The 16342-nt window shown below is 38.0% G+C and overlaps 1 protein-coding gene across 2 annotated transcripts in view; it reads left to right on the top strand.

Moving 5' to 3' along the window:
• The window catches only part of sgip1b (SH3GL interacting endocytic adaptor 1b), a 41870-nt gene that overhangs the window by 18567 nt on the left and 6961 nt on the right, over positions 1-16342 (top strand). For both annotated transcript variants that reach the window (XM_073849235.1, XM_073849234.1), the window contains 9 exons: positions 1796-2473; positions 4341-4462; positions 4634-4787; positions 7096-7207; positions 7315-7470; positions 12927-13059; positions 13579-13781; positions 13868-13932; positions 16148-16312. In XM_073849235.1, coding sequence (XP_073705336.1) covers positions 1796-2473; positions 4341-4462; positions 4634-4787; positions 7096-7207; positions 7315-7470; positions 12927-13059; positions 13579-13781; positions 13868-13932; positions 16148-16312 — 1788 coding nt within the window. The remainder of the gene's footprint in view (positions 1-1795; positions 2474-4340; positions 4463-4633; positions 4788-7095; positions 7208-7314; positions 7471-12926; positions 13060-13578; positions 13782-13867; positions 13933-16147; positions 16313-16342) is intronic.

The raw sequence follows: 16342 nt of genomic DNA on the forward strand, positions 1-16342 counted from the left end.
AGGCTGTTACTAAATTTAATCAGAAAGAGCAAAAATCAATTATATTTACACTTCAATTACAATTGCATAGATAATGCTATGAGAATAATATTATACAAATAATTTACAAAACAATAATTTGAAATATAATATTTCAATTTATTTAAAAATGTAATATAAAAAATATATCAATAATTATTTAAATATTGAAATATGAAATTATGTTAAAAAATGAAATGGTACTTTAAAGGAGACTTTCAGAATGAAAATTTCCTGATAATTTATTCACCCCCATGTCATCCAAGATGTTCATGCCTTTCGAAAAGAAATTAAGGTTTTTGAGGAAACATTCCAGGAATTTTCTCCATATACATACTTTAATGGTGCTCAATGGGTTCAAGGTCCAAACTGCAGTTTCAGTGCAACTGCAAAGGGCTCTACACGATCCCAGCCAAGGAATAAGGGTCTTATCTAGTGAAACGATCTGTCATTTTCTTAAAAATTAAATGTACGTATTATTTAAACACACATGCTCATCTTGCTCTAGCTCTGCAATGCACGTCTTCACGCATCACGTAAGCACGCTGAAAAAGTCCTGCACGGTTTGTTCTTCATCTGTGTACTTTTTGTTCAAAAAGGTAGAGTATGGTGGAAAACCTGGAATGTTTTCCTTCATTTCGACTTAAGAAAGAAAGACATTAACATGAGTTTATTTTTAGGAAATTTACATTCTGGAAGTGAACTTCTCCTTTAAAATATGAAACTTCAACTGCCAGTAGGTGATTTTCTTAATGATTGAGTCATTGAATCATTCATTCAACCGATTTGTTCAAATGGCTATTTCATTCAACAACGAAGCAACAGAATCAATAATTTGTTTTAAAACGCTGATTTATTCAGGAATGAAACACCACTGTGAGATGCAATTCAGTTTTGTTCAAAGCTATTTTCACTGAAGAACAGACAATATTTTGTAAAATATAACTCACAATATTAACTTCATGTTAAACTATATAAAATTAATATCATACTTGCAATCATGCTGATATTTCAGTAAAAAAAAAAAGCTTTTCCCCCTATATATTTAATTTTGGGGTCACTAACTGCATTCTACTAGACTACACTACCAGTCGTAAGTTTTTGAGCAGTAAGATTTTAGATGTTTTTAAAGAAGTCTCTTCTGCTCACCAGGCCTGCATTTATTTGATACAAAATACTGCAAAACAGTAAAATATTTTACTATTTAAAATAACTGCTTTCCATTTGAATATATTTTAAAATATTATTTATTCCTGTGATTTCAAAGCTGAATTTTTGACATCATTACTGCAGTCACATGATCCTTGAGAAAATCATTCTAATATTCTGATTTGCTGCTCAGAAATTATTGTTATGCTGAAAACAGATGTGTAGATTTTTTTCAGGTTTCTTTGATGAATAGAAAGTTCAGAAGAACAGCATTTATGTGAAATAGAAATCTTTTCTAACATTATAAATGTCTTTATCATCACTTTTGATCAATTTAAAGCATCTTTGCTAAATAGAAGTATTAATTTCTATCGTTTCTTCTTGAGCAGAAGAGAATTCTTTAAAAAACATTAAAAATCTTATTGTTCAAAGACTTTTGACTGGTAGTGTATATAGATCACGCAGTGAAAGTATGCAGTGTTAAAGCATGTTTTAGCGATAATATCAACTTCTACATCATTAAAACAATTATTTGCGGTACAATTGTAGACAATAATTAATATTTGCACACCCCTAGATTGTGGTGGTGAAAAGTATTTGACATCTTTTTGCTGTTCTGTCCGAACAGGTTATTACAGTGTGGTTCCGAGTGTCAGAGGAGATGGATCAGCTTCGGCCTTTCACGATGCCCAATTATCTGACCCATCTGGAGGGCCATTTATGCCTGACTTGGACAGTGTTTTTGGGCCTGTTGAGACGCCCAGGCCTGGATCAGATGTGGTGCAGTGCAGTTGGGTGAGCTTCAGCGAAGGCTCTCCAGCCAGACCTCCTCCTCCAGACGAACCCGCCCCTTCCCCACCACTGTCCTCTTCCCCTGGGGACTCGCCCCTGACCTCGCCCCTCCACCTGCTGCCTCCCGTCTCGCCCCCTCCCCCACTCCACTCCATCCCACCTCCAGATTCACCTCCACCACCTCCGCCCTCAGACTCTTCTCTGAGTCCTCCAGACCTTCCCTGCTGCTTTCAGCTCCCAGAACCAGAACTCGCCCTAGAGTCTCCCGTCACACCCGCCAGCCCTGGACTGCCTTTCCTGCCAGCAGACCACCCTCCACATGGAGCCATACCTTCCCCTCTTACCTTGAGAGACGACAGCAGGAGAACCCCTGACCTGGCGAGCATGAGGGATGAGATTTATGTGTTTGGCACATCGCCCAAAGACCTCGCAATGGGAAGCTTCAGAGGAACGCCACCTCCACTGCCACCTCCTACTTACAGGAGTGTGGTGGGGTCACCCGGGCCCGGCAGTGGTGAGTTACCAGTTGCTACTTCACTTCTAGTTAACCCAAAAATTCATTCCAAACCTGTATGAGTTTCTTTCTTCTGTTAAACATAAAGGACGATATTTTGTTGAGTGTGGATAACCAAACAGTAGTTGGTATAAAATATTCTGATTTGCTGCTCAAAAAAAGAGCCAGGATCATTTTTAATGTATCTCAGATTGCATTCATCTGAAAAAAGGAAGTCACATACACCTAGGATGCCTGGAGGATAAGTAAATAATGGGCTAATTTTACATTTTTGGGTGAACGATGCTTTTAAGGGTGAGTAAATGATGACAGAATTGTCATTTTTGTATGAACTATCCCTTTAACACTGAAGCAAGCATAATGACACATAAGGGCTTTTTACACCAGCAACAGACTTTTATGCTCATTTAAATAAAAGCAGGAATGCTGTCTTAATGGCTAGCATACTCAAATTTCATTATTTTCTTTGTCTAAAATATTTAAGTAGCACAAATGGCATGCTGAAGGAGAAATAGATGTTGTCACCACAGATTAAGACTTCGTTTCTATAAATTATTAATTTATGGCCATGTTTTATTAATTAATTCCCTTGTTTTAGTTCAGTCATGACCATGTTTTACTGATTTGTTTCATTGTTTTAATGTAGTTATGTCTTAGCCACAATTTAATTAAAACAAGGTCACTAATCAATAAGTTTTGGAAATATATTTATACCCCCCCCCCCCACACACACACACACACACACAGACTTCTTGTGTAGAGCTTTGTACTAAAAAATTTATTTATACTGCTAAAAAATGCCAGAGACACCCAGAGCTGCTTTTATGACTGTGCATGTTAACCAAAGTTGTTCTACTGCCTTAATGGCACCCAAAATGGCAATATCACATTTTGTGAAGAGAAATAAATTGGACTAACTTCATTTAAAAGGTTTTTTTTACAGTGTATTACAGTTTTCGCCTTCTCTATAAAACCAAAAAAACAGTTTGCAATGAATGTTTGAAATACTCTTACAAGAAGTAGTATTGTTATTTTACATTCATTCAGTATTATTAATAATTCACCGAAAAATAAATACAATGTTATTATTTTATTGTTTGTTGTTATTATTATTTGTAGAATTTTTAGATATGAAATTTGAAAAGTCAACAAGTCAGCATGAGCATTGATTGAACTATTTAATTACATGATTTTTGAAAATATTATCTTAGCATTTGCATTAATTACAATAATAATAATAACCACACTCAAGGATTTATCAACACTAAAAAAAGATAACCTGAAAATAGTAAATTAACTTATTATTTAATTAATTAATTAATAATAATTAATAGTGCTGTCAATCAATGAATTTTTTTTTGCTGAAATAGTTTTGATTAATCCCACCTAACATTAAAGTTTTTAAATATATTTTATATTGCAATACTGAGCGACTGAGGGACTCATATGCAACTATTACAGAAGGTTCAAACACTTACTGATGTTCAGAAGGAAACACAATGCATTAAGAACTGGGGGTGTAAACTTTTGAACTTTTTTTCTGATGTGGTTGTAAAGACATTCTGCGTCTAAATAAATGCAATTCTTGTCAAGAAAAAAGAGACAGAAACAGCAGTTGTGAGTGAGGTGGCCAACCCTAGCCCTGCCCTTGCATTAAATATTTTTAACGCTGTTAAACTGGAAAAATTAATCGCCTGCGTTAACACACCAATTTTAACAGCATTAATTATTTAGCATCACTGAACCAACCTATTTACATTGATTCATATCAACAAAACCCATTCTTATGTGTTAAAAAGAGTGATATGGTAATAATTGCACGTTAGCATATTTACAGCGTAATAGTAATTGAATTTTATGTTCTCAGGGCGGTCGTCTCCCGCACGTGCTGGCACTCCCCTATCTGCTGGCAGTCCTATCCCACCTCTACCACCAAGACCATCATCACGACCCAAACTACCACCTGGAAAACCAAACCTAGCAGATCTGGTATGACTGCATCAGTCGACTTTCTCCACTGCTGTGAGATATTTAAGCATTGAAATCACAAGAAATGCTTGTTTGTTTGTTTGTTTGCTGTTCCAACTAACACAAACAATTACTGGAGTGTAAACTGGTCTTCCAAGTATGTCTGGTTCAGGCTGTTTTGTTTCTCCTCAGGCCCGTCCCTTCAGCCCCCCTATCCACTCGTGGAGTCCTCCACCCTTTGCTCCTCTAGCCAGAGCTGAGAGCACCTCCTCCATCTCCTCCGTCACCTCTCTGAGCGCAGCTTCCACACCTACATTAGGCCGAGAGCTCAACCTTTCTGTGTCAGGTGAGCCACAACAGTTATTGCTGATTAAAGGGGTCTTGTTGTGCTCTTTTACAAAATCTTTATTTTGTTTTGGGGGTGCACTAGAACATGCTCTCATGATTGAAAAACACATTATTTTTTAGGGATGTCCCGATCAGGTTTTTTTGCCCTCGAGTCCAAGTCATTTGAATTTGATTATCTGCCGATACCGAGTCCCGATCCGATACTTCTGTGATACATTAAAAAAGAATAAAGAAGAGCAAAGAAACAGATCCAGGATGTTTCTTATTTTTTATTTAATTCACCTTATTTTAACATTCATCAACTCTGTTAACAAACAGAGCACTTCTGTGAGGTAGCTTGAACAATCAAGTAATAAATTACATAAATTCTTCACTTCTGGACTTTAGTGCAACAGTAAATATAAAAAATTCTAATATAAAAACAAATAGCACCTCAACTTAAAATGGCATGTAAATAAATATGGCAGCAGGCATGTAAATAAATAAAACAATAAAAGTGCCACAGTGTTTGCTGTGTTTCTGTGTGGAGTCAAGAGGCTAACTCTGTGCCACCGCATAACTATAGATGTGTTAAAAAATAATGAGAATATATATACCAGAGGTTGCGTTACACTGTTACATTGCCCGTCATTTTGACGGACAGGGTCATAAAAATTCCGTCATAATTCATCATTACCCGTCATTTTAATTTTCATATTTTAATTATAACACATTTAATTGCATTTATTTTTGTTCACGTTTTAATTTTTAATATGTTGAAGAGAACAGATGAGCTTAACTTTTCATGTTCAGCACCACACCCCGCAGTGACATCGATTTTAATATATTCTCATTTTAATGAGCAAAATTGATCAGTAAATCCCAGTCGATCTTTTGGTCTATGCTGTTTTCAGTCGATGACTAACAAGTACATAGTGCGCCTCCCATCCAATAAATCACAATGAAACAAAGTCTCAAATGTCAAATTCAATTTCATTAGGAAATTCAAGCAATAAATACCATTTTGGCGATCTTTAATGTGGCATGATAGATCGTTGTATCTTCTTAGTACTACTGCGCCTGTGTGTAATCAAACGCATAGCAAAAGGCAAAAAAATAAAGTTTTCGGTTAACGCGACCTATGATATATACATATATATCCGAGTTCTGATTGGGAGGTAACGTCCGATTCCGATCGAGTCTGAAACCACGTGATCGGATCGGGACATCCCTATTATTTTTCACATAATTTACATTATTACAATAGCTTTCTTCCCAGCCTGGCACAAATGGCTCGATTAGTTCCGGGTTTGATGAAGGCCCGCCTTCCGAAAAATGAAATGTGTTGTGATTGGTTAGCAGCCCCACTGTGTTGTGATTGGCGAACAGCTTAGACAGCGTTTCAGTCCTGCCACACCCCTTTCCAAAGCAGCAAGTTTCGTGTACAACAAAGTGATTCTTACCTTTTAAATATGGATATTTTTCTTACAAAAACACATCAGTTCGCTACAGGAGGCTTTTATAGCCACTTTTTTATTATGGATCGATGCACTTTATTGGACTTGTTTTGGACTGATGGAGAGAAACACCAGTCTATGCCGTTCTAAAACTTGGGAGTGCCAGGATTATTTTTTCTATAACTCTGATTGCATTCATCTGAAAGAAGGAAGTCATATACATCTAGGATGCATGGAGGGTGAGTAAATAATACGCTACAGTAGTGTTGGTCCTATCATCATTATTGTGCTCATTTATTTAATTATTTACATGCCCGAAACCAGCTCCAGCATAAGGCTAGTGAAGCCATCTACACTGTATGATGAATAAATCTCTTACTACACACTGCAGACGTCTACGGTGCGGCTTCGATGCAGCAACCGATGATCGTCACTCTAGTCAATGCTTGTATTTACAGCAGCCACGGCTCCGCATGTGTTTCTATCCTCTATACCGCACACGTCAACGGCGGCTCCGTCGTGGCTACCGGAGCACTCCGCGGCCACTTTAGTCAATGCTTGCGTTTATACCAGCTGCCCTGTGGCTCGCTTGAAGCATCCCAGAAGTGGCTGTCCATGCTACATCGCTTAATTAAGGCTAATCCTCCACCTCATCCTTCTCCACCCGCCAACCATTCGAATTTCCGTAGGCGGGATTTATTTGAATGATATTCTAATGGACCGCACACTGACTAAAATTCAAAAAGTAAAAAAAAAGCATAATAGGACCCCTTTAAGATTCGTGAGGATAATGATAATAAGGCATAATGCCTTCTTAAGTTCAAAAACTATTGAGTTTTGTATAAAATTACATCTGCTTCTGTATTTCAGTTTGTTCCAGAGGGCCAAGTCCTCTCACAATGGGACCCCAGGACACTCTACCAGTAGCAGCCGCCTTTACAGAGACCATCAGCGCTTACTTTAAAGGAGCAGATCCCACTAAGTAGGCCACAGAGCACTATTTAAGTCACCTTTTGAATTTAGTTCACATTTAGTTGAATTTAATGAAACTGTCCTTAACTGTCTCTCATGTCTTAATGTGTGTTGCAGGTGTTTGGTGAAGATTGCTGGTGAGATGGTGCTGTCTTTCCCGGCAGGGATCACCAGACACTTCTCCACCCATCCCAGTCCACCAACGCTGACCTTCACCATCAGCCAGTACAGTCGGCTAGAGCAGGTCCTTCCCAACCCACAGCTTCTGTGCTGGTAATACAGAGTGATGTCCCACTAATGAATGAATTCTTCTTTTAAACAGGGCTTTTTAATGATTCAGTCAACCCATTTTAGAACTATTTTGTAAATCATCCCACTGTAAAGGAGAACTCTGTTTGGGAGTAAATCTAATGATTATAGCTGATACTAATCATGGGCAGTATTACAAATTCTATATCGTCCAAAACACAAAAAGAGTAAATGCTACAAGCAAATTTAGGCATCACAGCCATATAATACACTGTATGAAATATACAGTTGAGGTCAAACTTTTACATACACCTTGCAGAATCTGCAAAATGTTAATTATTTTACCAAAATAAGAGGGATCATAAAAGATGCATGTTATTTATTATTTAGTACTGACCTGAATAAGATATTTCACATAAAAGATGTTTACATATAGTCCACAAGAGAAAATAATAGCTCAAATTATAAAAAATAACCTTGTTCAAAATTTTAGATACACTTGATTCTTAAAGGTGCAATGTGTAATATTTAAGATGATCTCTAGACAGAAATGCAATGTAGTATACATAACTATGTTTTCAGGGGTGTATAAAGACCTTACTTAATTAACTATTATGTTTTTATTACCTTAGAATTATCAGTTTATATCTACATACACCACGGGTCCCCTCACATGGAAGTCGCCGTATTGTTTCTACAGTAGCCCTAAGCGGACAAACTGCTTTACAGATCGCGTTTCATCACTGTTGTTCTAGCGGAAAAACACTGACACAATGATGAACAAGTAACTGTAATATTCAGAATAACATCGTTTTATTGAATTATTAAGTAAATATAATTCCTTTAAAAGAAACCTCATTACTCTTTGCTGTCTAAAACGACGACATCTTAATCCCGTGTGGGCCACCGTAGCTTCTGTAAAGGGAGGGGTGAGCGGTGGACGGGAGCCGTTGGTTGCAATTCACAACATCACCGCTGGATGCCGCAAAAATCTACACACTGCACCTTTAAAGGGGTCCTATTATGCTTTTTCACTTTTTGAACTTTAGCCAGTGTGTGGTGTGTATGTTTGGGCATAAAAAAACATCTACATCTACTAAGTTACAAATCTCAAAGTCCACTCCAAAGGGAGATATTTAGTTTTTTAAAAATCCCTTTTCGAGAACTACAACGAAACGAAATTTGGACTACAGCATTTGTTTTCCGGAGGCTATTATGTCACAATGTAAGTCCCGCCTACTGAAATTCAATTCGTTGGCGGGTGGGGGATTCGCCTAACTTTAGCCATGTATTATGGACGGCCGCTTTTGGGATGCTACAGCGAGCCGTAGGTCGGCTCGTTTAAACTTTAAAGGAACACTCCACTTTTTTTTGGAAAAAGGCTCATTCTCCAACTCCCCCCGAGTTAATAAGTTGATTTTTACCGTTGTGAAATCCATTCAGCCGTTCTCCAGTTCTGGCGATATCACTTTTAGCATAGCTTAGCATAAATCAATGAATCCTATTAGACCAGTAGCATCGCGTTCAAAAATGACCAACGAGTTTCGGTATTTGTCCTATTTAAAACTTGACTCTTCTGTAGTTATATCGTGTACTAAGACTAGCGGAAATGTAAAGCTGCGGTTTTCTAGGCCGATAAGATTAGGAACTACACTCCCATTCCGGCGTAACAGTCAAGGAAGTTTGCTGCTGTAACATGACCGAAGCAGGCGCAGTAATATCACACAGCACATGTGCAAATGCTTACTTCCGTCAACATATCCAACGTGACTTTGGTATTGCCATTCTGGTATTGCCATCGATAACAAGGGTCGATCTACCTGATGAGGAAGTGGCATGTGTCACAACATCCGAGGACTTGAAATGCTGCATCTTGCAGTAGTAGATTTTTTTTAATTCCGGTTTGACAAAATAAACTGGAAAAACGTCACACGCTGAGTGGACCTAATGGCCAGCTGTCGCAAGAGTAAGTTATTCCTGCAACCACTACAATATATAATATATAAGATTTTGAATGCATACTGTCAGTTTGCATTTTCAGGCTTATTCATGATGTACACTTTTACTCAAAACTCACTTTAAAACACCACCGACTGTTCGTAATAACTTTTTTTTTGCAATCACACGTGGAATTTGGTCATAGCAAATACTGTAAACCAACTGTTCGGCCAAACCTAGTCATCAGGGGTTGCATTTCACAGGTAGCGTTAGCCAACAACAATAGCAATTAGTCATGTTACACTTACAGCCATGGGCGATGCTCCTCGTTGTCCTGTCTGTACTCTGAAGATTGTTGGGATGGCTGTGTCCTTTAGACGCCGTGCTGTAGTAACGTTACCGGTAAAACTATCCAAGTAGTCATCTGGTTCAAAATGCTCGGAGCAAACACACCATTTCTTGATCGTTTCTAACGGTGTTTTGAGATCTATGTTCAGAGCAGCCAGCCATTGATTCATTAGTCGGAATTGCTTTTTTTTTGTGGGAATTCAATGAAACATGGTAGTAGAGTACGTCTTCGACTTACTATCACAGCTGCTTACAATGCACATAACCATAGCTAATCGCACACAGGTAAATCCAGCCACTAACAATTTACCAGCTGCAACTGACAGCTACAACAACCACAGTTACACAAACTTAGTGCCGGTCATATTCAGGGTTTCCGCGGGGTCTTAAAAAGTCTTAAATTCGCTGTTCTAGGTCTTAAATAATTTTACACAGGTCTTATTTTTCCGATGTCCATGTAACGCTACCTCTAATGCTCATTTAAATTTTCTTTCTGTTGTTTCCGTGGTGTTGTAGTTCTTTATTTCACTATTCCAAATGTAATTTGCTGAATTTAAACTACAAATGAGACCAGCATGCAATAGCCAATCAGCTTTCTGTTATTGGCGCGAGTCTCTCTCGGATTGTACCGCAGAAGTCAAATGGATTTAACTTTTTAGCTATGAGGAAGTGCAAGTTTAGCGATACTGGGCTTGGAAAAACTGAATATAGGGCTTGGCTAAGGCCAGTTGCTAACAACTGTAGATTTTTTTCTCCCTCTGTGGAAGTTACTGCGTCTTCAGACAGAATCGCAGTATTTATATAACATTTCTAATATATTTATAAATCAATAAATGTATTTAAAACATTAATCTCACTTTTAATTTTGCAGTGTAAATTATGTAATCTCACTGCTAACAGCCATTTAGAATTTATTGATAAATTCATCAAATAAATTTCAAAAGTTAAAAAAAAAATCGCTTCAGAATTTTTTTTTTTACATCAGATATTTCTAGTGGTACTTTTATGGGGATATTTTGTGTGGAATAGTATCTGCTGATATGGAAGAGTACTGTATATCGTAGTAATAAATTTAATTTATGACAGCCATGAAATTTTGTTTACTTTTTACATTAAACACATTAAATATCACATATGCATGTAATATAATATCTATTTCCATTACAGGTTTAGGTCTTAAATTTCATATAAGGTGGTATTAAAAAGGTCTTAAAAAGTCTTAAATTTCACTTGTTCATATCTGCAGAAACCCTGATATTGGAAGTTACCTAGCTGGGAACTAATTTCAGGCGCTGTGTGATATTACTGCGCCTGCTTCGGTCATGTTACGGCAGCAAACTTCCTTGACTATTACGCTGGAATGGGAGTGTAGTTCCTAATCTTATCGGCCTAGAAAACCGCAGCTTTACATTTCCGCTGGTCTTAGTACACGATATAACTACAGAAGAGTCAAGTTTTAAATAGGACAAATATGGAAACTCGTTGGTCATTTTTGAACGCAATGCTATTGGTCTAATAGGATTCAATGATCTATGCTAAGCTATGCTAAAAGTGATATCGCCAGAAGTGGAGTGTTCCTTTAACTAAAGGGTCCGCGAACTGCTCCGGTAGCCGTGCTGAAACCGCGCCGTTCACGTGTGTTGTACAGAGGGTCCAAACCAGTCTATGGTCCAAACACACGCAGATCCGCGGCTGATGTAAACACGAACACTGACTAGTGATCATCCGTGGACGCGTCGGCGCCTCGCCGTAGATGTGCAGTGTGTGGTAAGAGATTTATTCATCATACAGTGTGCAAAATGCAAATAATTAAATACATTAGCACAAAAATGATAATATCACGTATCCGCGATCTCGCAGGCTGACGATAGGACCAACAATAGCGTATTATTTACTCACCCTTCATGCATCCTAGGTGTATATGACTTCCTTCTTTCAGACGATACAATCAGAGTTATATTAAATCAATTCTGGCACTCATACATATTTATAATAAAAAAGTGCCTCACATGGCTCCGGGGCGGTCGGTAAAAGCCTCCTTTGGTGATCAGATGTGTTTTTGTAAAAAAAAATATCTATATTTAAAACGTAAGAATCACTTTAATCTAGTTTGCTACTTTGGGAAGGGGCGCAGCAGGGCGGAACGCGGTCTACACTGTTAGCCAATCGCAACGCAGTGGGACTGCAGTGCTGACCAATCACAACACATTTGGTTTTTCGGAAGGTGGAACCCGGAACTAATCGAGCCGTTTGTGCCAGCCTGGGGAGAAAGCTATTCTAAATTCTGTAAATTATGTGAAAAATAATGTATTTTTCGAACAACTAAGCATGACAGCATGTTCAAGTACAAAATAAAGACTTTGTAAAGGAGCATAATAGGACATTAATACTGTGTTGTTACCTGAATGATCCACTGTTTTTTTTTTTTGTTTGTTTGTTTGGTGATAACGTTTAGTTCCTTGTTTGTCCTAAATAGTTAAACTGCCCTCTGTTTTTCAGAAATGCTTCAGGTCCCACAAATTCTTTGGTTTTTCAGCATTTTAATGTATTTGAACCCTTTCCAATAATGACTGTATGATTTTGAGATCCATCTTTTCACACTGACAGTTCCATCTCTAATTGGAACTGTACAACATGTGGCACAGTTTTTATAATTTATTCAAAAGCATAGCTACTGTATAACAGTGTTGTTGTTGTTATTATTAACTAAAACTATTAAACAGAGTTTTTGGTCATTTAAATAAAGCTAAGATATAAATATAAATATTTGATTAAACTCAGAAATGTTTCCTTGGCAATTAACTGAAATAATTAAGTACTAAAATAACATAATAAAGCTGAAATAAGTTTTAAAAAATGAGCATAAATCATAATTAAAACTATCCATGAATACTATAATAGTATTGAAATAATACTGAAAAAACAGTACTATATATGCTGGAGTAACTTAATTTAGTTTTTAAATAAATGTTAAATAATTTTCCAGTTCAATATACATTGGCCCTATATTGGTCCTTTTTAAGATTACCTGTATCGACCTAAACCAGTTTAAAGTTGTTTTCAAATCTACAAGTTTTATATTTTTAAGTACTTTTTATGAATTTTTTGAGTGTTCAGTAAATATAATATTGTGTGCAGCAAGTATGAATACTGTGTGAGATTGAGGCTATTCTGCAAATATTTTCACCCTGCAGCGACACCACGCCACCCACAGGCGATTCAAAGGAGTTCTGGGTCAATATGCCAAACTTGTTGAATCACCTGAAGAAAGTGGCTGAGCAGAGGCCACAGGCCACATATTACAACGTGGACATGCTGAAGTACCAGGTGAGATTTTATATTTGAGTATCGTTAGTGTATACATACCATTTAAAGGGTTAGTTCACCCGAAAATAAAATTACGCCATCCTCAAGCCATCCTAGGGTGTATAGGACTTTCTTCTTTCAGGCGAATACAATCAGAGTTATATTAAAAAATGTTCTGGCTCTTCCAAGTTGTATTTTATATTTAAAGTCTTAAAAATTTATATTTTTCTTACTCAAATGGATCAAAAGACATCAGAAGGCCTTTATTAACCCCCGGGAGCGGTGTGGAGCACTTTTTATGATGGGTAGATGCACTTTTTTGGACTTCAAATTCTCAACACCCATTCACTGCATTTATAAACCTGGGAAGAGCCAGAACATTTTTTAATATAACTCTGACTGGGTACATCTAAAAGAAGAAAGTTATATGCATATGGGGTAATTAAAATTTTTGGGTGAAACATCCCTTTAAATCCAAATTTGGTAATCCTCTCAGATGTTTCTGTAGTAGTGTGTGATATTTGAGATTTGTGCTCACAGGTGTTCGTTCAAGGCATCCAGTCCACTCCGCTGAACCTTGCGGTGAGCTGGCGTGGCGATGCCAACAGCACAGACCTCAGGATAGACTATAAATACAACACAGAGGCCATGCCCACACCCACACCACTCACCAACATCCACTTCATGGCAGCTGTGGACGGTGGCGTAAACAAACTGCAGGCTATGCTCCCACCTGCCACCTGGTGAGGATCTGCCAAGAAAATCACAATGCAAATCAACAGCAGTGTGCTGCCGTATAGTGACGTTTCCCCATTTCTTGCATTTTAAGGAATCCAGAGACGCAGAAAATAGTGTGGAAGATCCCAGAGCTCTCACAGAGGTCTGAAAATGGAGGTAAATGCACTTTAGATATTAACTGAATGGAAGGGAAGCCCTCTTTCTTGCTTAGCTCATGTTGGCAACTGTACAATGTGGTTCACTTGGCAGAATGCCCCAATGGTAGTAAATTGAATTACTCAAGGAAAGGATTTACTAAGGCCAAGTAGCTGCTTCAGCATTACACTAGTGATCATACATGATTGCATGGCAGTTTTGAATGGAATTTAAAAAAAAAATGAATGGAAATTGTGTAAAAATGCTCTCGTTGAAAGACCTGAACCACAGCTAGGTGATGCTGAGGTCATTAATGAAAGGCTGTTCGAGCGGCACAAGTGCTGGCAGGTTGCTTTTCTTTCTGCAAGCTGAGCAGATGAAACGTCTCCGCTCACTGCAGAGGTTTGTTGTCTGCTTTCACTCCAACTGCAGCTTGCTGAAGCTCAAACCAAACTGAAACAAATCGGGAAATTGTCTCTGTATTGCTTTACTTTTGAGTTACATATTTATATACAAATTCTACTGAAATTTAAAGGATTTACAGATGATGCTCTAAATTTACAGATAATGTACTCACCCCCTTGTCATCCAAGATGTTCATATCTTCCTTTCTTCAGTAGTAAAGAAATTACGTTTTTTGAGGAAAACATTTTAGGGTTTCTCTCCATATAATGGACTTCTATGGTTCCCCCCGAGTTTGAACTTCCAAAATGCAGTTTAAATGCAGCTTGAAAGGGCTCAAAATGATCCCAGCCGAGGAAGAAGGGTCTTATCTAGTAAAACGATCACTTATTTTTAAGAAAATTTATATACTTTTTAACCTCAAATGCTTGTTTTGTCTCATCTCTGTGATGCACATGCTTAGTCTATGTAATCTGGGTCAGTACAGTTAAGGAATGTCAAAAAACTCCCATCTTGTTTTCTTCCCCAACTTCAAAATCACCCTACATCGCTGCAGAAATACTGAAATGAAAGCTCTAGCGTTAAGTTCTGCCGGGAAGACTTAATTGTCACGTCACTCAATTTTCATCTATCCAATCACATTCCAACACTTGTGGTATATAAGATCGGTACTTACTCATGTTTGAATTCGCAGATGCTGACGCTTCAATTCACCACCATCCCCCCCACCTCCTCCAAATTTAATCTTTCCCTCCATCTTCCTCACCACCACCACCAGGAGGGTCCCTTACATACCTCACGGGGGTCGGCGCCCCTGCCTTGATCTTCAGGCAGGATATGCAGAGTCCAGACCCTCAGATTGCGAGTTATGGACAGGGCCTACGCCAAAGAATGTTATTGCTTGCTGGGCTGCTAATAAATGGATAATTGTCACAGTATTCATTCTCCAGTCTTTCTGGTAGAACCAGTGTTACTGAAGACAACATACAAAGAAGATCAAACGACATTTAAAAAAAAAAAACTAAAACAGCGATCTAGGGTGATTTTGAAGTTAAAGACAAAAACAAGATGGGAGTTTTTCGACATACCCTAACTGTATTGACCCGGATTACCCAGACTACTCATGCGCATCGCAGAAACGAGAAAAATTAGCATTTGAGGTTAAAAGTATATAAATCATAAGACACTTCTTCCTTGGCTGGGATCATTTAGAGCCCTTTGAAGCTGCATTTAAACTGCATTTTGGATCCTCAAACCTGGGGGCACCACACATATCCATTATATAGAGAGAAATCCTGAAATGTTTTCCTCAAAAAACATAATTTCTTCACGACTAAAGAAAGAAAGACATGGAACATTTTGGATGACAAAGGGGTGAGTGCATTATCTGTACATTTTTGTTCTGGAAGTGAGCTAAACTCATAATCTCGAAGGGGATTTTTTCATTATGCTTGATAGTTCACCCAAAAATTTGGCCTACAAAAATACTTAATCCCTGAAGCACTCCATACAGTGTCAAGCTGTGGTGCAAGAACCAATCATAAACAGCCTAGGTACTTGCCTCATTAAATATTCATACACTTTTTACAGTTTCAGAAACTTCATTACACGATCTGAGGCAAAAGTTTAAATGTCAAGCAGTGATGACAAACAAAGACCAGAGCGTACCTGTGGCAGCATTACCACAGATCCAATTACTAAAACAGGTTATGTGCAGTAGTTGTCCAGTTATTGTTGTTAACCCTGTATATATGCCAATGCAAATGTACTGTGTGGATAAACATTCTTGTACGATATAAGTCTGATGTCCTGTCATTGTGTGTCCATGTGTCAGGGGTGGGTGCTCTTCTGGCTCGCTTCCAGTTAGCCGAGGGCCCCAGCAGACCTTCTCAGCTGGCAGTGCAGTTCACCAGTGAGGGCAGTACTCTGTCTGGCTGTGATTTTCAACTCGTAGGTTCAGGCTACAGACTCTCCCTGGTTAAAAAAAGGTTTTCTGCAGGTATGTCTTTTGAAAAATATCTGCCTACAA

Source organism: Garra rufa, chromosome 10 (genome assembly GCF_049309525.1).
Source record: "Garra rufa chromosome 10, GarRuf1.0, whole genome shotgun sequence".
Taxonomy (NCBI): Eukaryota; Metazoa; Chordata; class Actinopteri; order Cypriniformes; family Cyprinidae; genus Garra; species Garra rufa.